The 23,297-nt window shown below is 47.4% G+C and overlaps 1 protein-coding gene across 2 annotated transcripts in view; it reads right to left on the bottom strand.

The window, feature by feature from the left end:
- Positions 1-13,978: 13,978 nt before the first annotated feature.
- Positions 13,979-23,297, bottom strand: part of SLC22A1 (solute carrier family 22 member 1) — a 29,992-nt gene continuing 20,673 nt past the window's right edge. For both annotated transcript variants that reach the window (XM_045500204.1, XM_045500203.1), the window contains 3 exons: positions 17,855-17,967; positions 16,439-16,538; positions 13,979-14,539 (listed from right to left, as the gene is read on the bottom strand). In XM_045500204.1, the coding sequence (XP_045356160.1) occupies positions 14,473-14,539; positions 16,439-16,538; positions 17,855-17,967 (280 nt within the window). In that variant the 3' untranslated portion in view covers positions 13,979-14,472. The remainder of the gene's footprint in view (positions 14,540-16,438; positions 16,539-17,854; positions 17,968-23,297) is intronic.

Genomic DNA, 23,297 nt, shown 5'->3' with positions numbered 1-23,297 from the left:
CCCATGTCCCCACGTCTCCATGCCCCTGTGTCCCCATGTCCCCATGTCCCCGTGTCCCTGTGTCCTCATGTCCCCATGTCCCTGTGTCCCCATGCCCGTGTCCCCATGTCCCCACATCCCTGTGTCCCCACGTCCCCATGTCTCCGTGTCCCCATGTCCCCGTGTCCCCATGTCCTTGTGTCCCTGTGTTCCCATGCCCCTGTGTCCTTGTGTCCCCATGTCCCCACATCCCCGTGTCCCCGTGTCCCCATGTCCCCATGTCCCCATATCCTTGTGTCCCTGTGTCCCCACGCCCCTGTGTCCTTGTGTCCCCATGTCCCCACATCCCTGTGTCCCTGTGTCCCCATGCCCCTGTGTCCTCATGTCCCCATGTCCCCACATCCCCGTGTCCCCACGTCCCCATGTCTCCGTGTCCCCATGTCCCCGTGTCCCCATGTCCTTGTGTCCCTGTGTTCCCATGCCCCCGTGTCCCTGTGTCACCTGTTACTGTGTCCCTGTGTCCCCACATCCCCATGTTGTTGTGTCCCCATGCTCCTGTGTCCCCATGTCCCCACATCCCTGTGTCCCTGTGTCCCCATGTCTCCGTGTCCCCATGTCCCTGTGTCCCCATGTCCTTTTGTCCCTGTGTCCCCATGCCCCTGTGTCCTTGTGTCCCCGTGTCCCTGTGTCCCCTGTCCCTGTGTCCCCGTGTCCCCACATCCCCGTGTCGCTGTGTCCCCATGTCCCCATGTCCCCTAGCTGCTCCTCATACTCAGGGCTTAATGAGAGACAGTCCTAATGCTCCATCCAGCCCCATGGGCCCTCTGTTTAGGGCCCTAATCAACATGGGGTGGCATAAAATGCACAAAAATGTATTCTCGCAGCTGACAACGCAGGTCATTTTTTTCTTTTAGCCGTAGCAGGTTGGGAGGCCAGGAACACGTCCGTGCCGGGTCTTCCGGGGAAATCAGCCACTGCTGCTTTCAGAGGACTCCTCCAAGAGCAAGCCCGGCCGCCTCTAATTTCCCTAAGCAGGAAATGACTGCTCAAGTTCAGACCCTGACACATCATTATCCGAACTCAAACACGTTTTCAAATAAAGGTGTTCTCTGTTCTAGGGACAGGAGGATGCTGTTCAATGTGAAGAGCCGCGGGGATTAGTAATTAACTTAATGAAACTCTTACTGAAACTTCTTAATGAAACTTGGAGGGAAACTCTTAAGAGATTCCCCCTCCCTTCCTTAAAATTTGGCTCTGGCAGTGGTTCTTCCTAAAGCATCTCGGAGAAGGAGGGATTAATAAAGGCCAAGTGTCCCTAATGAAGTGAAGGCCCATTAAGCCAATTAAACGGGTTCTTCAACGGAACAAAGTAGCTAAATCACTGTGCGGTGGTGAACGAGAGAGTAGGCGAAGAGGCAAGAGAGGGCCAGAGAGGGGGGCCCGGGCGGCTCAGTCTGTTGAGGGCCTACCTCTTGACTTCCACTCAGGTCACGACGTCACGGTTCGGGGGTTCGAGTCCTGCACGGGGCCCTGTGCTGATGGCACAAAGCCTGCTTGGAATTCTCTCTCTGCTCAACCCCCACTCTCTCCCTCTCTCCCAAAATAAATAAATAAAAACTTGGGGCGCCTGGGTGGCGCAGTCGGTTAAGCGTCCGACTTCAGCCAGGTCACGATCTCGCGGTCCGTGAGTTCGAGCCCCGCGTCGGGCTCTGGGCTGATGGCTCAGAGCCTGGAGCCTGTTTCCGATTCTGTGTCTCCCTCTCTCTCTGCCCCTCCCCCATTCATGCTCTGTCTCTCTCTGTCCCAAAAATAAATAAACGTTAAAAATAAATAAATAAATAAATAAATAAATAAAAACTTTTAAAAATTATACGTATAAAAAAAGTGCCAGAGGGATGCCAGGAAGGCCTGAGAGAGACGAACCATCTTTAATGCTGTTACCTTGTGTCTGCAGGTGCGGTCAGCTTCTGAGATGGTAGAGAGAAGGGGTTAAGAGCAGGCACAGCGTGGAGATTCGAGTTTTTTCTGTAACTGACACCTTTTAAGACTTCTGCTATTAGGGGCGCCTGGGTGGCGCAGTCGGTTAAGTGTCCGACTTCAGCCAGGTCACGATCTTGCGGTCCGCGAGTTCGAGCCCCACATCGGGCTCTGGGCTGATGGCTCAGAGCCTGGAGCCTGTTTCCGAGATTCTGTGTCTCCCTCTCTCTCTGCCCCTCCCCCGTTCATGCTCCATCTCTCTCTGTCCCAAAAATGAATAAACGTTGAAAAAAAAAAAAAAAGACTTCTGCTATATACTTCAAATGGTCCTTCAGAATGTGTTACAAATTAATTCTACAACACATTGCTAGAATGTCGTTTTTCTGTGTCCTTGTCACATCCAGATCCCCCCACACACAGCCCCCCCACACACACACGTGTTCTGCCCACACGCACAGCTTCGCAAAACCAGTCAGCACAAGATAGTATCTCATGGCTGTTTTATCGGCATTTCTGTGAGGAGAGCGGTTGAACGTGCTTCTTGTTTACTGGCAATTTTCTTTTTATTATCGAAGGACTGCTTTTGTCTTTTGCCCATTTCCCTTTTGGGATGTTCCACTTTCCCTTATTCATGGGTAAGAGCCTTTGATGCATTAAGAATGTTAACCGTTGGGGGGCGCCTGGGTGGCGCAGTCGGTTAAGCGCCCGACTTCAGCCAGGTCACGATCTCGCGGTCCGTGAGTTCGAGCCCCGCGTCGGGCTCTGGGCTGATGGCTCAGAGCCTGGAGCCTGTTTCCGATTCTGTGTCTCCCTCTCTCTCTGCCCCTCCCCCGTTCATGCTCTGTCTCTCTCTGTCCCAAAAATAAATAAATGTTGAAAAAAAGAAATTAAAAAAAAATAAATAAATAAATAAATAAAAAGAATGTTAACCGTTTGACTGACACGTAATCCTCAAATTGTTTTCCTGTGGGTCATTGGCCTTTTAGTTTTTTATCGGGTCTTTTTCCCATAGAGAATTTTTTTGTTTAAACCTAAACGAACAAATCTGTATGTGTTCCCTTTACGGTTTCTTAACTGCTATTGTGTTCGGAAGGTCCAAATGCTGATCTATTTATTGTCAGCTTCTCGTAGGTCAAACGGTTCTCTTTTCCACATTGAAATAATTCAACCAGAAGGTACTTGATGTCAACTGGGTTCTCCCGCCTCCATGAGCGCTCACAGCTGTCTCCAGGCGCCAGGGGTAAGTTGCCATGATTAGATTACGAGATCTTGGGTCTTCATGGTCTGTCTGGGCCGATGGGTGAAATGGTGCTTCTTCAGTGGCTCCGCTCCTCCCCGGCCTCACTCCCTCCTCCAGTGCTGCGACTTTCCGGTTCTGTTCCCAGACACCGCGCTCCGCCCTGCCCTGTGGACTTGGACGCAGCCTGAAGCCTGGGGTGACGCAAGAGGAAGTTGAGTATCACCCGCTGCACCCTTTCCTCTGCACGGTGTGCCCGCTGCGTCTACATTCCGTGTCTTGCAGCTTTTTGCTCAGCACGTCCACGTTGCCCTCTCCTCCGTGTTGTCGCACAATTCCTCAAGCTCCTCCTCTGGCTCACTAATTCGATTTCCTGTCAATTCCAGCCTGTTCTTTGTCGCCCCTGTTGCTTCTCCAGATGTGTTCTTCCTCTAAGTAATATATCCACTAATGGGGCACCTGGGTGGTTCAGTCAGTCAACCAACCGACTCTTGATTTCGGCTCAGGTCATGATCTCACGTGTTCATGGGATCGAGCCCGCATCAGGCTCTGTGCTGACAGCTCAGAGCCTTCTTGGGATTCTCTCTCTCTCTCTCTCTCTCTCTCTCTGCCTCTCCCCCACCTGCACGTGTGCTTGCTCTCTCTCAAAATAAATAAAATAAACTTTAAAATAAATAAATAAATAAATAAATAAATAAATAAATGTTTTCCCTCTCCATGACCTCATCATCTTCTGCAAACTTGGAGAGAACATGAATTGGAGATTTTCCTTATGTTTTCTCCTTTTTGGTGGTGGGGGGCAAGCTCTTCTAAAAGGAAATATTTGCGGGGCGCCTGGGTGGCGCAGTCGGTTAAGCGTCCGACTTCAGCCAGGTCACGATCTCGCGGTCCGTGAGTTCGAGCCCCGCGTCGGGCTCTGGACTGATGGCTCAGAGCCTGGAGCCTGTTTCCGATTCTGTGTCTCCCTCTCTCTCTGCCCCTCCCCCGTTCATGCTCTGTCTCTCTCTGTCCCAAAAATAAATAAACGTTGAAAAAAAAAATTTTAAAAGGAAATATTTGCTAGGATATCTCAAGTTTGTCATTTTGTCTTGAATTCCCGAATCTTCTTAATGTTTGGCTCTGCTTTCTCTACTCATTCCTTTTTCCACCAGAATTGGTAGATGAGATACTTTCCTGGAACGTGTTTCTTGATGAATCATGAGGATTCTGTACACGGCCTAGGGGCTATAACATGGAAGGGTAATTATCACAGTCACCCATGAACACACACACGCGCGCACAGAATGTGTGGGTCACACTTCAAAGCTTTTGGATTCGGACAAGTGGGTATTAGCATAGTTTAGACTCGCTGCAGTTTTCCTTTGCCATCTAGTTTGAGACTTGCTGCAGACTGGATTTGTACCCCCATCTCTGGCCAGATTTCTCTTTGATTCTTTTGCTTATAATGGGATGTCCTGGCATCGAGAGTCTGAGGTTGGGTAAAGGATTCCACCCACTCACTTTTCCTGATTAAACACAATGCCCAAACAATAGCTCAGTACTACTCGGTACTACTCACGACTACTGCTCCCAGCCTTCTGTGTGGGGATTGGAAAACCACAAGACTCTGAGCAGGTATGGACCCTGAGCAGTTGTTCTCATCAGAGGCAGACAAATGGGAAAATGTGCCTGGGGTTGAAATTTGGGACTTCAAGGGCCATTCTCCTCCAACAATTGAAAGTTAAGAAGGTAGAAATTGAAGTTGGATAAAGAAATTCACTCGTAGCATCCCTGCGGTTTAACGTCCATAAATCTTACTGATCAAGAACACAGCCTTAAAGTAAGACACACACCTCTCCCTCAATGGTTTTGATGTTGTAACCAAAAGCCAGAAAGACCTCTAAGAAAAGAGCATCACAGAAAAGAATTTCCATATGTTATTAATTCTTCCTCAATAGGAAAAGGGGAGTATACACTCATTCAGGAACCATGTATAAATTTATTTGTATTCTCTATTTGAGAAGAAAGGAAATATTAGTACACAATTACTTAAACTAAATTAGCCCTGAGGGTAGGATCCATTCAAGTCTTCTTGTATCCCATCATCCTGTGTGAATGTATTTCCTACTGAAATTACTTCAATCATCTGTTTGGTTTCGCCTGTCTCCCCCAACTAGAATGTTAGCTCTGTAAGAGCAAGAGATCTTGCCTATCTTCCTCTCTCTAACTGAGTCCCCAGTACCTAAGCCTGTGTTGGCACGTAACAGATGGTCAATTAATACTCGCTAAATGAGTTAATGGTGGGGAGCTGGGTTAATGGATCTATCGGTGGATGGAGGCAGAGTATCCCTTGATTTTGGCTTCTACCCAAGGATAAAATAAAAGTATAGGAGGTGGGAGGGAGAGGTGTCTGGTTGTGTAACCCAACAATGATGATGAATCCTGTAATAACTCAACAACAATATCCAGACAAGAGTATTTTTTAGTGTCTCCATCAGGATGCTACCATCCATTAGTCATTAAGTCATTCACTATATTGCCTTGGTGTTGATTTTTTGCCATTATCAAGTACGGCATTTTCCTGTAACTTGCCATCAATTAGGGTCTCTGCATCTTTCTGTCCAGTGGCTCCCACAGAGGCCCTGGCAGAAAATATGCTACTTTAACTAAATTAACCAGGATTCTTGCATCAAATATTCAAAATACCCACCCTTTTCCCATGAATAGGAGTGGTCCGATATTGCACAACTGTTCTTTAGAACAAAGCCAGCATAGAGCAAGATTGCAAGGGCCCTTTGTATGTTTCATATGAGTCTTTGGGGTGGGATAGTCTCATTTTTCCTGGAAATCTATTTTCCTTGTCTCAAGAGAGCAAGCAACCTTTGGTATGGGCCCTGGAAACCAGCGTCTAGACACTGTGGGCTATGTCTCCGACTCTGAACAGCAACAATCATGTTAGGAGCAGCTGGTCCGTAGGAACCACGCTGGACACAGAAGAATATTCTGGAAGTTCCCAATTGCAAATAATGGTGGATCGTAAGTTTTATCTCCCAAATCCCAGACAATATTTCTCTGTGTCCTTAGTTCGGTTCGTGGGTATTTCACCTTATTTTGCCCTTTCCCCCACCAGCAACCAATGGTTAGAGGGTTTTTATCTTTTCACTAGGCTTCTGGCTCACCGTAATCAGTAGATGATCATCACTTGATTCCCTCAAATTAGAAAAAAAGAATTCATATAGTGTCAAGTGCATACATCTGACTGTGACCTTCTAATTCAATGATCAAGGCAAGTGTTTTGCCTTCTTAGTGGCGTGCCATGTGGTCCCTTCATGGAGGGCTTCTCTCTTCTCCATGGAGGTCTCTCTGGACCTTGGCCCCTTCGCTGTCTGACCATCGCCCATCCTCACCCCCCAGAGCCTGTCCAAAACAGCAGGAGGAAGGGGGGAGCACCTGTGCCTGCAAAAAATCCCTCCATTTTTGGTGGTTCTGGCCTGGGTTCATCGTGCCATTTGAAGGTTTGCATAGAATTACTGTGGAGCATGGAATAGATAAGGCAGGAAGGAACTCTCATAATTTCTGATTCTTCAGTTTAAATTAAGAAGGTGTATCGTTTTGAAATATCATTCTGAAAAACGTTTCAAGGCAAGAAACAGTTCTGTGACGATTTCTGCCCGGGGCACGATGTGGCAGCACGGCGGGCAGCCGGGCCCAGCGCCGCAGCTCCTCGCCAGCATGGGTCACGGTGAGGGCAGCACCCCATGGGCCCCACGGCCCCCCTGCCTGCCCTCCACGCCACACAAGTCGTCGTCCCCCGCGTGCACCAAGCAGGTCAATGTTTCCTATCCCTAACCTTCTAGTCTGCAGCCTGGCTCCTAAAAGATCTGACCTTTTTTCTTTCCAGGTCCCATAATTCTGCATGGCCAACATATTTTAACGTAAAATGATCAAACCATGGACATTGGATACTTTAAGCACGTTTCATCTCTCGTCTCCATCTGCCTCTTTTCTAGGACTGTTAACCTTGGTGTTCATCTAACCTCGAGCAGGGAACTCCCATTAGTTGTTTCCAGCAATTAACAGAGGGTCTTGTAAACTCTATTAGAAACTCACGTGTGCTTTTTCTTGGCACAATTCCTATTATTTGTTTCATTCGATTATTATTATGGACTTCTGACTCTTCATAGGCTCAAACTGTTCCATTCGACCATAATTACTGTTCGCATGATGTTAAAATTGTCCCTGTTTGGCCATTGGGAATCCTCTGTATTTAGTCGTGTTTTCTTTTTTAAGTGTATTTATTTATTTGGGGGGGCGGGGGGAGAAAGAGAATCCCAAGTAGGCTCTGCACTGTCAGCTGGGAGCCCGACACGAGGCTCAAACCCACGAGCCGTGAGATCATGACCTGAGCTGAAGTCGAGAACCAGACGCTTAAACTGATGGGGCCACCCAGGCGCTCCCAGCCATCTGTCTTTTTAACACTTACCTTAGCCACTCTGAGGGCCTTTGGCCCAAAAAAGTGTCCTTTCTTCTCTTGAATTTTGAATTTTTCTTGTTCCTAAGCCTCGCATGGCAACCCTTGGCAGAATCCGGATTTTGAAAACTAAATTTAATGAAATTAACTTATTTAAGCAAATTACAAGGGAGGGACTAAAATCTGGACTTCTGCAGCAGGACGACACGGCTCCACGGGCCCTTGCAGCAGGCAGAGCGGTACCAGAGGGAGCCTCAGCCACGGAGCGAAATTACGAGCAGTTTCGAGACACTTGACTGAAAATATGAATTGGAAGTGACACGAAAATCAGACCACAAAAGCCTTACTTTCCGCAGGTCGACTACCAACCGTTTAAAGAAGACTGATTCACGTTGTCTTAACGATATTAATGGCTGGGATGCCAGAGCAGATGGAAACCAACCAACCTGGAGCTTTGAGCCGGACGGTAAGTCACAGAGGGTGTCTGTGAGCACCGGCGTTCGGAATCAGAAGTGACATCAGCGCCGGGGAAGGAAGTCACGGGAGACACAGAGACGGGGAGACACAGAGCCGACTGACATCTGGACCAGGCAGAGGTAACCTTTTCATCATGATTGGAGGGTGCCCGAGGCATAGGCACAAGCTGACAGGCTTTCTCAAAACTAGGGTAACGGGGTGACCGAGCATGGTCCTCTAAACAGTCCCGACCCTCCCTCCGGGCCTCACGACTAGAAACACAACTAGAGTCTGACGTGAAGGGTGGGGGACAGGACCATGCCTTACCAACTTCTCTTCCCAGCTGCCCTCTGGCTCTTCAAAGACCCCGTCATGACCCTCCTGGGCCCAGCAAAGACTTCATCTGATGTCACCAGCCAGGGTCTGTGTGAGAGCGAGCCCCCCCCCCCCCGCCCACACGCAGTCAATTTCTTTGGGGCCGCGTGGCTCTTGTGATCCTTTTTGTTTTCAGGTGTGGGGAGGACACACAGTGAAGGACTTTGTCAGTGCGTTGAGAGGATGTTCTAGACCCCACCCGACCGCACCCGCCATTGCCACAGGTGAGCTGTGTCAGCTGCAGGACACCTGTCCATTTTCCACGTCCTCACTTCTTTCTTGGCGAGTGAAGGACACGGTGGCTCAGACGTGGAAACCTGACCTGTGAGGGCTCACCTGACCAAACGGGCGCCTTATTCCCACATCCTCCTTCTAGCTCCCGTTGGCCCCCCATCTTCATCTAGAAAGAAGCTTCGAGCTTTACATAAATCGGGCAGCCAACTGGCTCTTTGTTTCCTTGTCCCCTTCCCACCTCTGCCTTCCCGAAAGGTCCTAGTGGGGCACATTAGCTAAACAAAAGGCCATCTGGTCCCTGGAATCAATTATGTCACTCCCCAGGGGGACAGCAGCGTTGGAGACACAGACCCTTCCCCTCCGCTCAAGCTTCCGAAGGGGCGGAAGGTAAAAGAACGCTTTCTCTTGCACTTGAGGGTTAAGTACAGTTCCTAGTGGAGAGGGGAGTTCTTGAATTAAAATGGAGCACAATTTTTAACTCCTATGTTTGGCAAATGTACCTACTGAGAGATTTCAAATGCAGTCATGCACGTTTGGGATGATTTTGTATGTAATGTAGTGTCTAATGTGAAATGTAATATCTATGTGTAGTGTGTGTGTGTGTGTGTGTGTGTGTGTGTAGAGACAGAGAATGAAATAAATTCATAAGACAAATAGGATTTGGTTCGGCGAGTAGAATATACGTCATCTACACAAAATGCTTGGAGGCACAGCAGTGGGTCCTGCACGGTCTCGACATTGTGACAAACACGAGACAGAAGGCCCCAAGGTGGTGTTTCTCCTTGAATAACGTGCGTGGCTCAGCTCATTACCAGGAAGCCACTAACGAAAAGTCAGATCCGTGTTCCCAGAAATGGACGAAATGTTAACTCAATAAAGCGAGTTGCTGCCCGAAGGGGATGGCCTGTCCCCATGAGTTCCCGGGGACCGCAAAATGTAAATGTGCGAGACGCGGGGCCTTGTGTTTCTGTGACTGAGTCTTCTCCAGCCCCCACCCCGGCAGGCAGTAGAAAACTCTATCTTGCCAAGTCGAGGGAGACTTGACCCCTTCCGGGTTCTCTCGGAGAGTTCAGGTAAAGCGGGGGATTTAAGCTTTCCCCTCGCCCAGTCTCCCTAGAGGGCAGCACGTTGGGCTCCGCAGGCCTCCTTCGTGTCGTGGCGCGGAGGGCGCCGGTCACTGGTCAGCCTGGGTCCCTGCTGGCGTTCCCAGGGTCTCTCTCCCCTCGCGGGGCCAGCTGACGGTGCACACCCAGCCCCGTGACACGATGGCCGTACGTGAGTCACATCACGCTCCTTTCACCAAATGGGAAGCCGTCGGGGGCTCCTCACACGGCCGCACGAGGAATCTGTGCGGCTGCCGCCTCGTCGGCCACCGACGCCCAGCCCTCCACGCCATGGTGGTGTGGACAGTGCCCTATGGGTCTTATGGCCCCTGGGGCACTGGGGCAGGGCCCTCCTCCCAGACCCTCAGATTTTTGTGCCGCCCGCCAACTACAGCATGGACAGCTGGTTGTCCTCCAATATCTAGTCCCATTGCTGCCTCAGTGATGGAACCCCAGTGTTATGTGAGGGCCACAGCCCCCCGTGTCCCGTTCTCTCTCGATGTGCTGGCCAGTGGGACACAGAGCTGTGTGCCACGTCCAGAAAGTGCCCCTAAAGGAAGACCGTCCTTCTCGTCTGTGCCCTGTCTCCCGTGGTGCGGGCGCGTGTGGTGGGGACGGATGCAACCAGGGGGTCCCGGCCGCAGAGGGAAGTCCTGCCCAGCACAGCCGTGGGGGGGCACCTGGGCCCCGCCCTGTGTCACCCCCCAGCTCTGGGGCAGGGTGCCCTTGAAACTCTTGAAGATGAGACAAAAAGAAACTTTTGTCTTATCCGAGCCCCTGATATTTGGGAGGCTCTGGTAATTCACAGGCCAACTTCGCCCAGACTTCACCCCCTCAGGATCCAGGGCAGAGGAGGGCGGTCGGGGCCCAGGACGTGTTCTCAAAGACTGGCACCTGAGTCCTCGGCTTTTCTCGTGGTTCCTGCCCGGCCCAGGGCACATGTGTCTCTCCCGTCGGCGGGTGGAAGACGGCCTTTCTCCTGTCCTGAATCTCCGCCCTCGCTAGTGGGCCGCCCGGTGCCAAGATGTGCGTCGTCCGCTTTCTGGCTTTACTGTGACCGCTCAGCGTGGGACAACAGCTGCTGTTCGCGTGGCGGCCAGAGTTGGGGTTCGGAAGGAGAGCGGGGGGACGTGCACGTTCTCGGTGCTCCAGAACTCAGCCTGCCCCATATTCACCGCGGCCCCGGGTTCAGAGGAAGGACGGAGACGCGCCCCCGGGGGCGAGACCCGGTGGGGGGTGACCAGCTGACGCTCCCTCTACGGGATTCCGTCCCGCGGTGGGTTTTGACGTGATTTTCATTTTGTGTGTTTCTTGGTGGTTTTAAACTTCAAACATCAAGAGGCCGCAGTCAGGAAGGTGCAGTCTGAGAACCACGGAGAACCCGCTCCCCAGCTGCAGAGAGGTGCCCACTGTTGCCGTTCTAAGGACAGTGCCCCTCTCGGGGTGGCCCCAGAGCAGCGCCTGAGAACTTCCAGCTCAGACCAACCAGGAGAGGCCTCAGTCTTCCCCACAGAAGAATGGCTTTACTGTTTCTGGGTTTTCTGTAAATAATGGTTGAGCCTACTATTGCCGGGACCTCAATAGGAAGTACAGCATCTGGTTAAAAATGTGGATTTGGGAGGGGCGCCTGGGTGGCTCAGTCGGTTAAGCGGTTAAGCGTCCGACTTCGGCTCAGGGCATGATCTCGCAGTTCGTGGGTTCGAGCCCCGCGTCCGGCTCTGTGCTGACAGCTCAGGGCCTGGAGCCTGCCTCGGATTCTGTGTCTCCCTCTCTCTCTGCCCCTCCCCTGCTTGCACTCTCTCTCTCTCTCTCTCTCAAAAATAAATAAACATTAAAAAAAAGTTTTTTTAAATGTGGATTTGGGGGAGAGACCTGAGGTCCTCCGCTTACTACCTACTGACCTTGGACATGCTGGTTAACCTCTCTTTGTCTCCATTTCCCCTTCTCTGCACTTAGGGAGTATTACCCAGTGTCATGGAGGTGCTGTGAGGGTTTCATGAGATAATATAAAATGCTTGGGATGGGAGGCGCCTGGGTGGCTCAGTCATTTAAGCATCTGACTCTTGATCTTGGCTCAGCTCATCATCTCATGGTTTGTGTGTTCAAGACCCGTGCTGCGCTCTGTGCTGACAGCATGGAGCCTGTTTGGGATTCTCTCTCTCTCTCTCTCTCTCTCTCTCTCTCTGCCCCTCCCCTACTCATGCAGTTGCTCTCTCTCTCTCTCAAATAAAAATTTTAAAAATGCTTGGGATGGTACCTGGTACGGAGCAAGTTCTGGAAAAATCCGAACTATAGTTTTTAATAGTCTTGTTGTTTCTCCGAACTCCCAAGCAACCAGATTTTCATACTCCTTTCACCCCCAAGTCAGATTTGCCCAAGAAAGCAGCAGGTGCCACAGGGAGAGGTTTGGGATTAGTCCGACCCAACAGCTCCAAAAACCAACCGTGACACGCATGCAGTTTAAATGTGCACATCCTTCTCACAAGTGGGGGGAAAAGGTAACACACTTCACTCGGACAGGAACCCAGAACAAGGTTACTGCCACCCACAAGGCTGAAGAAGTCAGTGAGCGAGCGGGGACTGTGAAGATGTGCCACGGCCCTGGGAACGGGACCTTAAGACCACTGCCCAGAGCACATTCAGGACTTCCCTCTGTCCTTCCATTCAACCCATAGGCCTGTGGCAGGGGACAAATGGATAATCAGAAAAGCCAGGAATGGAAGTCTCTAAGACCAAGAAACTCATTCGTAAGAGGCCACGCCTCTTAGAATAGTCCCCTCTGTTCTTCATTTTTTATGTTTAGAATTGAAGCTCGTAACCTCTCCTGCGATCTGGTCCAGAAGATCTAAATACAAGGCCCAGTTCCTTGCTTCGGCAGCACGAGCCACTTACCGTCTCTGAATTTAGCTTTCTCGAAGCTTTGAAATGGAGGTGATAATATCGGCTTTAAGATGTCGCCGTGACTGAGGGAGTTCCTTTCTACGAATGTGTCTCGAAATGGCCTTTTGAAAAGTGTCTTTGTTTAGTAAGCCTAATAGGTCTCTGATTTGCTCCAGTGACATCTTGAAACATCAGTCATTCAACGTTTAGCTGCACAGAGGAGGCAGAGGTAGGACAGACAATAGGACACGTTGCCCTTCACAAGCAGACGCAGGGAGTGAGCTGGTGGAGTGGAGATGGTTGACACGCACGTGCACTACAGATGTGGGGACCACGTGGCATGGAGGCTGGTGTGACATTCCTGGGTGATCTGCAGCTTTCTGTATCCCCAGAACCCACCTAGAGGTGGGTGCCAGGAGGTCACGGATGCTCGGATGGTTAAGGAGCCATAAAATCAATACATGGAGATGTGGGAACTACTTCCGGGTCAGAGCAGAGTCCAGGCTCTTCCCGTGACTTCATGCTGCCTCTCTAAGAACGCACCGTGTTCTAGGCACAAGGCTGAAAGGGAGTGCTTCCTGCCCTGCTGTCACCACCCCCTACCCCCCATGAACCCCCTGGAAGTGGGTTCCAGGCCCTGAACTGTCAGCACAGAGCCCGACACGGGGCTCAAACCCATGAACCATGAGGTCAAGACTTGAGCCAAAGTCAGATGCTCAACTGGCTGAGCCACCCAGGCACCTACCCCCAACTTTTAAATTCTTTAAAATAGAATTTGGCGGACGAGAACATTCTTTTGTTTGCTTGTTCCAAGTTGCCAATATCCATTCTCAAAGGAAGATCAAAGACTGCTCAGGCCCAAACCCATGGCCTCACGTCCCTGAGACCATCACTTAGCCGAGCAGGCCAGAAGTGCTGACAACATAGCCCCATGCCTTTCCCCAGGCCTCCGATTCACATTAGAAATATTTTTTCCCCAAGGTGCTCCAAAGCAAGGGTATTACGTTGTCTTTGGTTTCTTTCACAGGGAAAGAAATTTTAAAACAAAGGTTTTTGTGTATTCTAGGAACGAAATCACCTCTTCCACCAGAACTTAAACCAGTTACTACATAACTGGTGGTAAACTGAACTCTTTGATATATTTACTACAATAGTTTATAGTTGGCATAGGAGTCTACCTTCTAGAATCACCAACAAGAATGAAAACCAAGAGTGAAACTGAATACAACATTCCTCGAGCAAAGGTGGCAGAAACCGCTTCCTAAAAAAGTTACAGGACTTCTGGCCTGCGGATGAGGATCATGCTCTATTCCGTGAGTCGTATGTAAACGTGATTCGGGTATGGTCTGCCGGGAGAGTCGCCATGTTTGAAAACCAAGTGCCCTTCAAGAAAGCTACACCTTGAAATATTTTTGCCAAGATAAATACTCCCAATACAAAGACATTTTCTTTCGGAGGGAATGAAACAACACAGATTCTAGGAAACCAGTTACAGAGGCCTCTTTTATAGCCATATTTAAACTCGACTGGATCATCGAAATACTTTAGATAATTAAGTAACTGGTAACCACCAACAGCTCCTGCTAGGAAAGTAGATAAAAGAGGCCAGGGCTTTGGGAGACTTTTTAAAAGAAAGAAAATAAAGTAAAACGAGGCACATTTGGTATTGTTCAGCATATTGGTTTAGGGGCAGGTAAGTGAGGAAGAGCACAGAAAAGTAAGGGTTTCTAAGCGTTTCTTCAGATGCAAACCCCATCTTCGATCTCAGCGAAGCATCTCTCTCACGTGCCTGCACGTTCTGTTGTTTGGATCTGAAGGTAAATCGTGTTTTCTTTGGGCTTTGCTATCCTGTAGCCACCCAAAACAAAAATGAGCGTTAAAATAAACAATGTTTTGACTAAGAAACTATTTCAAAAGAGAGAGAGAAGAGAAAAGAAACTATTGTAAAATTGTCCACAGGAATATATCTCAAAACAAAAGGAGAAAAGGAGGGTAGCAAGGAACACAAAAAGGACCAGCAAAGTGATATCTCAAGAGATGACCCGGTGCTTATCAATGAATTGTAATGACATAGTTTAAAATCTGATAATCAGGGGCGCCTGGGTGGCTCAGTCGGTTAAGTGTTCGACTTTGGCTCAGGTCATGATCTCATAGTTTCATGAGTTCGAGCCCTGCATCAGGCTCTGTGCTGACAGCTCAGAGCCTGGAGCCTGCTTCAGGTTCTATGTCTCCCTCTCTCTCTGCTCCTCCCCTGCTCATGCTCTGTCTCTGTCTCCTTCAAAAATAAATGAAAACATTAAAAAAAATTTTTTTTAATCTGATAATCAATATTAGCTACCTATTTGGGACCCAAAAAGGCATATTGTCATCAACTAGAAAATGCGTTTACAGTTAAAATAGAGTGTCCCAGGGCACCTGGCTGGTGCAGTCGGTTAAATGTCTGACCTTTAATTTCAACTCAGGTCATGATCTCACGGTCATGAGACTGAACCCAAGTCGGGCTCTGAGCTCACCACAAGGAATGTGCTTGGGATTCTCTCTCTCCTTCTTTTTCTGCCCCTACCCCCCACCACTCGTGCTCTCTCTCAATCTCTCTCAAAATAAATAAATACGCTTTAAAAAAAAAATAGTTTTGTCCCTTATCAGTACGGAGACATCCAGAATTTGTCAAAGTGAGGTTTATGAAGCACTTATGAGCTTCCAATATTGGCAGAGCTTATTAACAGCACAGATTCCTGGCTCCCACCCTTCATCTACTAAATCAACAAACCTAGAAGGCTCGGGAATCTGCATTTCAATAAGCTTCTTCTTTTGTGATCCTTCTGCATACTAAGTTTTGAGAATCACCGAGGAGTTTACACAATATGCAAGAAGAATGGAGAAAATCTAAGGTTTATCGAACACCTACGACGTGTGGGGCACCTGATCAGTCACTGTTCCCTATGGAATCCATAGAGCGAGTCTGGAGGGGGACCCGAGAGGCTACCTCCTCAAGCATTGCTTATTCCTTTCCTTTTTTATTGCTGTAAGAGAAGAATCTGAGACTCCATTAAAGTCCTCGTCCCTGTCACAAGAATGAAAGTTTTAAGTCCCTCTTCCTTTGTAAAGAAAGTCATTAAAGAGTCGGAATCAACAGGGGCGCCTTGGTGGCTCAGCTGAGTGTCCAACTCTTGATTTTGGCTCAGGTCATGATCTCACAGTTTCTTGAGTTCAAGCCCTGCATCAGGCTCTGTGCTCACAGTGCAGAGCCTGCTTGAGATTCTCCCTCTCTCTCTGCCCCTCCCCTGCTCTCACTCTATCTCTCAAAATAAATAAATAAACATAAAAAAATTTTTTTTTAAAAATAATTAGAACCAACAATTGCTAAAAGGACAGAAGACTGATTTAAAAATAGCTCCCAACTCAGGGCAGTTAGCTCCTGGTGAGCTAGGGACTCAGCCCTTGTTCAGTCAGCATCTCAGACACATGTTCTCAGTCCCACAGTTCAGAACGGCTAACTGCCAACCAAAACCACATATTCGTGCTCTCCAATCTTTCCTCCCCCAAAGCCAGTGGCTATTTGTGTCGTGTTTCTCTCTACAGCAGCTCTGGTTAAAATAAATAAATAAATAAATAAATAAATAAATAAATAAAAAGATGCACAGATATCTGTGAAGCTCTCCTAAACCACTAAGATAGAGGAAATGGAGATACCGGGGGCAGGTGCCACTCACGTGAACCCCGAGTCCCCAAGCACCACAGACTCACCTCCCAAGGTTCTCTGCATCCTCGATGGTCTCTGGCAAAGTGACCCCTTTGGTCTCAGGAAGAAGCAGCGTCACCCCCCCGGCAACCAGGCCCAATATCGCTTCAAACGAAACAGAGTTCACACAGAGCCGTTAGAGCACAGCCAACACCACGTAGGGATGCCGACCGCTAGCTAAAGGGATGGCTAGATAATGCACCTGTGAGACACACTGGGTGTTTAGAAGTCGGGAACATCTAGGAAACAAAAGTTAAAGCAATAGGATCACTGGGGAAATGTCAGAGTGAGAAAGGGGAATATTGGGGTGCCTGGGTGGCTCAGTCCGTTAAGTGTCTGACTCTTGGTTTTGGCTCAGGTCATGATCTCACGGTCCACGGGTTCCAGCCCTGAGTTGGACTCTCCACTGACAGCATGGACCCTACTTGAAATTCCCTCTCTCCCTCTCTCTCTACCCCTCCCACCCTCTCAAAATAAATAAACATTTAAAAAAATGGGAATAGTGCCTTCACTTCTACATAAGAATAACTTGGACAGTAACTGATGTTTAAGTGTTAGCAGATTGATTATATATAATGTATATTCTATATATTATAGTTATATATAAAACTATACACATTAGATAATTGCATTATAATGTGTTGTTTTATACAGAATATATATAATAGTTACCATATATAAGCTATAATATATACTATAGTTACTATATATTAATATTATATTACTACATATTTGATATGAAGCATAGATAATATGTTTGTGGGCAGCGTGGGCCTCTCTCGTTTCTCCTTCCCCATCCCTCCTCCCCTCTCCTAATTTCTCCCTTCCTCTGTCCCCCGCCCTCTCCCTCGTGCTATGCCTGGGCCCCGGCACAGCACCTCTCTGCACGTAGATGGCCGTTCTGCCTTCCACCAAGTGGGTTAGCAGGGTCTCGGAGGTCCCAAGGTCTCAGTTTGGGGAGAGAAACTAGAGTCCCCTCCTCCTTCTCTAATCCAACTTCATCACTATCACAGCTGATACTAAACTTCGATTCCCATTTGTCTCTATTTCCGCTGTTAAGCAGCAGAGTGATAATTCAGCATCTTTAAGCCTCCAGCAATTACATGTTAAATACACAAAAATTAGGAGTCAAATTCATAAGAAAGGAGGAGGCTACGTCAACACAGGCCTCTCAAATTCTGTCCTATAAGACAATTATTGGACTCTGGAGCCATAGAATGTAAACCTCTGGCCTGCCTTCCAGGAATGGCCTCCTATCTTCCCATGGAGCAAGACAGAGCGAGCCAGGAGACAGCGACAGGGAAGGCGCCATCCTTGTCATCTGTAAACTCACTGGAAGACATCATCCTCTCATCAAATAGTTGTTGAGTAATCGTGCTGGGCTGGGAAGAAGGAATAATAAACATCCCAGGAAGTCTTACCAAACAAAATGAGGGGCGAGCCTCGCCAAACCTCCATCAGCCTGAAGACCAGGAAGGGGGTGATGATCCCGCCCAGATCGCACAGGGAGGAGCACACCATCACTCCAAGGTTCCTGACAAAATAGAGAACAAAAAAGATGCTACTTCTGTGATCCAACTTTCCAAAGGTTAACCTTATCCTAGCGCAAGCACAGGGAGGGGAGAGAGGCTGGCGTAGAGTTAATCACCAATGGCCAATGATTTTCAGTCAATCATGCTACATGACAGAGCCTCCACGGAAACCCTGACCTGTGGGGTGCAGAACTTCCAGGTTGGTGAACATATCCATGCACTGCAACGGTGGCCCACCCCAACTCCACGGGGACAAAAGCTCCCGTGCTTGGGACCCTTCCAGGCCTCACCCTAGGTACCTCTTCATGTGGCTGTTCATTTATATCCTCTATTATGTCCTTTATCATCAACCGGTAACTGCAAATAAGTGTTTCTCTGAGTTCCATGAGATAGAGCAAATTATTGAACTTGAGGAAGGGGATATGGGAGTCCTGATTTAGACCCAGTGAGTCAGAAGTCCAGGTGACAACCTGGGGCTCGTGCCTGGCATCTGAGGTGGGGCCAGTCTTGTGGGACTGAGCCCTTACCCCGTGGGATCTGCACTAACTCCATGAGGTTACCATCAGAATGGAACAGGATGCCCAGGGGGTATCTGGAAAGTTGGAGAACTGGTTGGTGCAAGCTGAGCTCTTCCTTCCTTCCTTCCTTCCTTCCTTCCCTCCCTCCCTCCCTCCCTCTCTCTCTCTTTTCTTTTCTTTTCTTTTCTTTTCTTTTTCTTTTCTTTCTTCTTTCCATGAAGACATAGGGAAGGGCAGAGAAGGTATTAAGGATGGGAGGATGAAGAAGCCTAGAAGAGAATCAGAGAAATGATCCTACCTGAAAGGATTCTCTCCATCCCTGGTGATAGTCTTTGCTCTGACATCTCTGTCTTACGTGAATACGGCCACTTTTGACTAGTGTTTGTATGGAATATCTTTTTCCATCCTTTTATTTTTTTTTTTAAGTTTATGTATTTGTTTTGAGAGAGAGACCGCGTGCGAGCGGCAGAAAGAGAGAGAGGGACAGAGAATCGAAACAGGCACCGTGCTGACAGCAGACATCCCAGTGCAGGGCTCAAACCCATAAACCATGAGATCATGACCTGACCCCAAGTCAGATGCTGAACGGACTGAGCCACCCAGGCGCCCCATCATCATTCTACTCTTAAACTATCTCTGCCCCTATATTTAAAGTGAGTTTCTTGTAGCCAGTATACAGTTGGGTATCACTTTTTTTGTCCAATCTGATGATCTTTGACTTTTAATTGGGGTGTTTAGAACATTCATACTTCTTTTGACTGTTGATAAATCTTGCTTGTTCAGTGCTGGGTATTTTTGTATTCCTATAAATAGTCTTGAACTTTGTTTTAAAAACATGGTTAAGCTAGGAACAATAAACTGGGAGAAGTTTTATCCTCTAGGATATGACCTTTAAGCTTCTTCGGTGATACCTATTTGCATCTTGGTTGGTTATATCATCTCTCAGTGTTTGCCACTATACCTTTAAACATATTTATGATTTATTTGATCAGTTTTCAACAGGATATTTCTTCTTAGCTGTAAAAAGTATATTGAGGGAATTATATGTAAAAATTATCTATCCATGTTTTATGGAAAGATTATAATAGCAAGAGTAGATGTTGAATTTATTAAATGCCTTTCACTGCCAATGGAAATAAGACAGAACAGTTTTAATTTGTCAGCTTTATTAGCTCTATAAAACTCTTTCAATTTATTAGCATGATTTATACTATTAGATTTTCTAATACTGGACTTTGTGTTCCTGAGTAGCTCATCTTAGACATGATATATTATTACTTTAATCTCTCCACTATTCTGTTTGATAATATATGGTTTAGGGCTTTAATCAAAATTCTACAAATAATATTTACCTATAGTTTCCTTGTTTTCTTTATCTTTGTTGTTCTTTGATACCAGTATTATGCTAGCTTTATTACAATTTTTAAAAAATCTTTCTCCTTTTTCTATCGTCTAGAAGAGTTTGAGTATCGTTGGAGTTTTCTATTAATTACATGTTTTGTAAAATCTCCCTGTGAGACCATTGTGGATTTCTTCTTTATCATTGTTTAGGGACTTCCTTATCTTATTAAATACATTTTTGGCATACATTCAATTTTGTCTGATAAGATTATGGCTCTTGCTATATTTTTGTCTGCATTTACTGATATGTTTTCATGCATTCTTTTCTTTTCAACCTTTCCAAGAAGTTGTGCTTCAACTATGAGCCAATTGTTCAGTTTTGCTTTGTAATCAACTCAAGGAGTCTCTTTTTTTAAATAGAGGACCTGAGTCTCTTTGTGTTTATTTAAATGTCACAAACGCTTGGTCTTAATTCTGTCATTAGCTTTTATGTCATGGTTTTTACTACTTCTAGTGTCTTATTTTCAATACGTGTTAGTTATCAGTATTTTTTTCTGATAATTTGGAAGGTTTGTATTTTTTTAAGTTTATTTGTTTTTTAGTAATCTCTGCACTCAGTGTGGGACTTGAACTCATGGCCCCCAGATCAAGAATCCCATACTCTTCCCACTGAGCTAGCCAGGTGTCCTGGAAGGTTTGTATTTTTATTCAAAATGTTACCTTTATAATTTTATTTAATACATGTAATACTCTATTTCTTTAGACAGTATTCATTCACTCCCTATTATAAACAATGATAAAATTCGTGTATTTCCACTTCCTCCTCAAACCATCCCTGCCCGCACTGACTTTAGTTAATAGTATCATTGTTTTCGTGTTTCTCCTTACATCTTAAAATATACCTAAAACACTATGCAATTTATCAGCTTTTAATAATACATTTTTCCCCCAGCTGGAGAAAGTACACAAAGGAAATCAGCTTATCACACCACATCTGACATTCCCTCTCCTTTCCTGTCCCTGTCTCCGTTAGTTCTAGCATTTCTTTATTGTCAGATTTCTGACATTTTCTGCTGTTTGTACTCAAAACCACATACCCTTTAATCCCCCATTTAATGATTATCAACCTGATATCAAGTAGATACTCCCCCTAGATCTGTGACTCAAACCTACAGCCCAGTAACTTAATAGAATATTCCTTTTTGCTTCCTTCTGAGTCTGTTTTTCCTGTGACACCATGTGCCACTTCAAATCATAGAGTCAACCATTCTTTTATTTCTAGAAGTTTCCTTGAAGGTTTTTTTTTTTTTTAATTTCTTGGAGGGTTTTTTTGTTTGTTTCGCTTTTTCTGTTATCTTTTCTGGGATGTGTGTACGTGCACGTGTGCGTGTGCATGCGTGTGTGATCTCCAAGACTTTTAAACTCTTTGCTTATTTCCGTTTTATTTTGCAATTCTCAGATCTACCTTGCCTTTCCCTCACTGTCTCGGTTCTCCTTTGCACTGCTTTCTTTCTTTTTTTTTTTTTTAAATGGATAATTTTTGGGGCGCCTGGGTGGCGCAGTCGGTTGGGCGTCCGACTTCAGCCAGGTCACGATCTCGCGGTCCGGGAGTTCGAGCCCCGCGTCGGGCTCTGGGCTGATGGCTCAGAGCCTGGAGCCTGTTTCCGATTCTGTGTCTCCCTCTCTCTCTGCCCCTCCCCCGTTCATGCTCTGTCTCTCTCTGTCCCAAAAATAAATAAACGTTGAAAAAAAATTATCCATTTATTTTATTTTTTATTTTTATTTTTTAAAAATTTTTTTTCAACGTTTATTTATTTTTGGGACAGAGAGAGACAGAGCATGAACGGGGGAGGGGCAGAGAGAGAGGGAGACACAGAATCGGAAACAGGCTCCAGGCTCTGAGCCATCAGCCCAGAGCCCGACGCGGGGCTCGAACTCCCGGACCGCGAGATCGTGACCTGGCTGAAGTCGGACGCCCAACCGACTGCGCCACCCAAGCACCCCCTTTGCACTGCTTTCAAACAGGTTTCCATTTCTATCATCTGGTCCATATTCTGACCCAAGACCTTTTATCTTGGCTTTAGGCTTTCATTTGATAGAGATGACTGAGGCAGAGTTTGCATTTGGTTGTGCTATTTTGGGTCACCGTTTTCATCTGCTTTGTGACACTATTTTGCTAGTGAGTATTCTTCATTTGTCCTCTGCCCTTTGTTCCCTTTCTCCTTTTCTCTCATGGTCTATTTGCGTAACTGGGTGGATTGCTTTTTTATCATCCATCTTTACTGCTGGGATCTCTTCCTGTATCAGCCATGTCGAAGAATTTGTGGAGAGGAGCCAGGCCACGTGCCGGGTCAGGACAGATTCTCTCTTTGACCTGGGTCGAATGCAAGCAGATGCTTAACGTCTCTCACTCCCAATCGACAGGGGTCGACAGGACAGAAGTGCTCACCGTGTTGGGTCTTTCTCCTCCACCCTGCCTCGCGCACACCGCCATCTCCAAGGTCCCTGAATGTTCTCTCGTGGCCTCACTCTCCCTGCACCACCTTCAGCCTCCCAAGGTCGGGGGGATGGAGCTTATGGGTCCAGCCCCTGAAGCCATCCTGTTACTGCAAACAAGGGACTGTGGGTTGTACCCTCCCCGGTATGCTTCCTGCTTTGGAAAACTGTTGGCCTTGTCCAAGGGTTACTGTCACCATGTGCATCCCTGGAATCTTCCAGACCCTCTGAAACCTCACTGCGTTCAGCAGCCCTTCTTCTCATGCTTGTCTTTCAGGGTCATCCTAGGTTTGTTTGTTTGTTTATGTTTATTTATTTTTGAGAGAGAAAGAGAGAGAGCACGGGCAGGGGAAGGGGCAGAGAGAGAGGGAGACACAGAATCTGAAGCAGGCTCCAGGCTCCGAGCTGTCAGCACAGGGCCTGATGCGGGGCTCAAACTCACGAACCGCGAGATCATGACCTGAGCCGAAGTTGGACGCTCAACCGGCTGAGCCACCTCAGTGCCCCCAGGGTCATCCTAGTTTTAAAGTTGGCATTTGCAGCTTTGTTTATTCTCATTTTTCAAATAGCTTCAGTGCCATTTCCAAGAGAAGAAAGAAAAGACGCCGTTATTTTAAGCAGTTATGTTTTAGAGAAGTAAAAAAATGTAATAAGCACACAGAAGCTAGAAGCAGTAGGGAGAGGGAGCTAAGTTCCTTATGGGAAAGTCACATGGTGTGGTGTTTTCTGCACTCGGCCGTTCTACGGGCCCTTGGGGACCGCTCAGGACAGCTCTATTACAGGTACGGAGAAGTACGATATGTCGCTCCCGTTTTCAGGCAGCCCATGCCGTAGTGGGGAGACAAAAAGGAGAGACGATTTCCAACACAAGGCAGAGCCTACTGAAGCCAAAAGAATGTTCTTGACAATACGTGCTGCAGTCAGAAGGTGGCTGTTCATTTCTAAAGCCTCCTGTGAGTAAGAGGCAGGGTCAAGAT

This window comes from Leopardus geoffroyi, chromosome B2 (genome assembly GCF_018350155.1).
Source record: "Leopardus geoffroyi isolate Oge1 chromosome B2, O.geoffroyi_Oge1_pat1.0, whole genome shotgun sequence".
NCBI classification, from domain to species: Eukaryota; Metazoa; Chordata; class Mammalia; order Carnivora; family Felidae; genus Leopardus; species Leopardus geoffroyi.
Note: the sequence above shows the minus strand (reverse complement) of the source record. Positions and strands in the feature narration are given on the sequence as shown.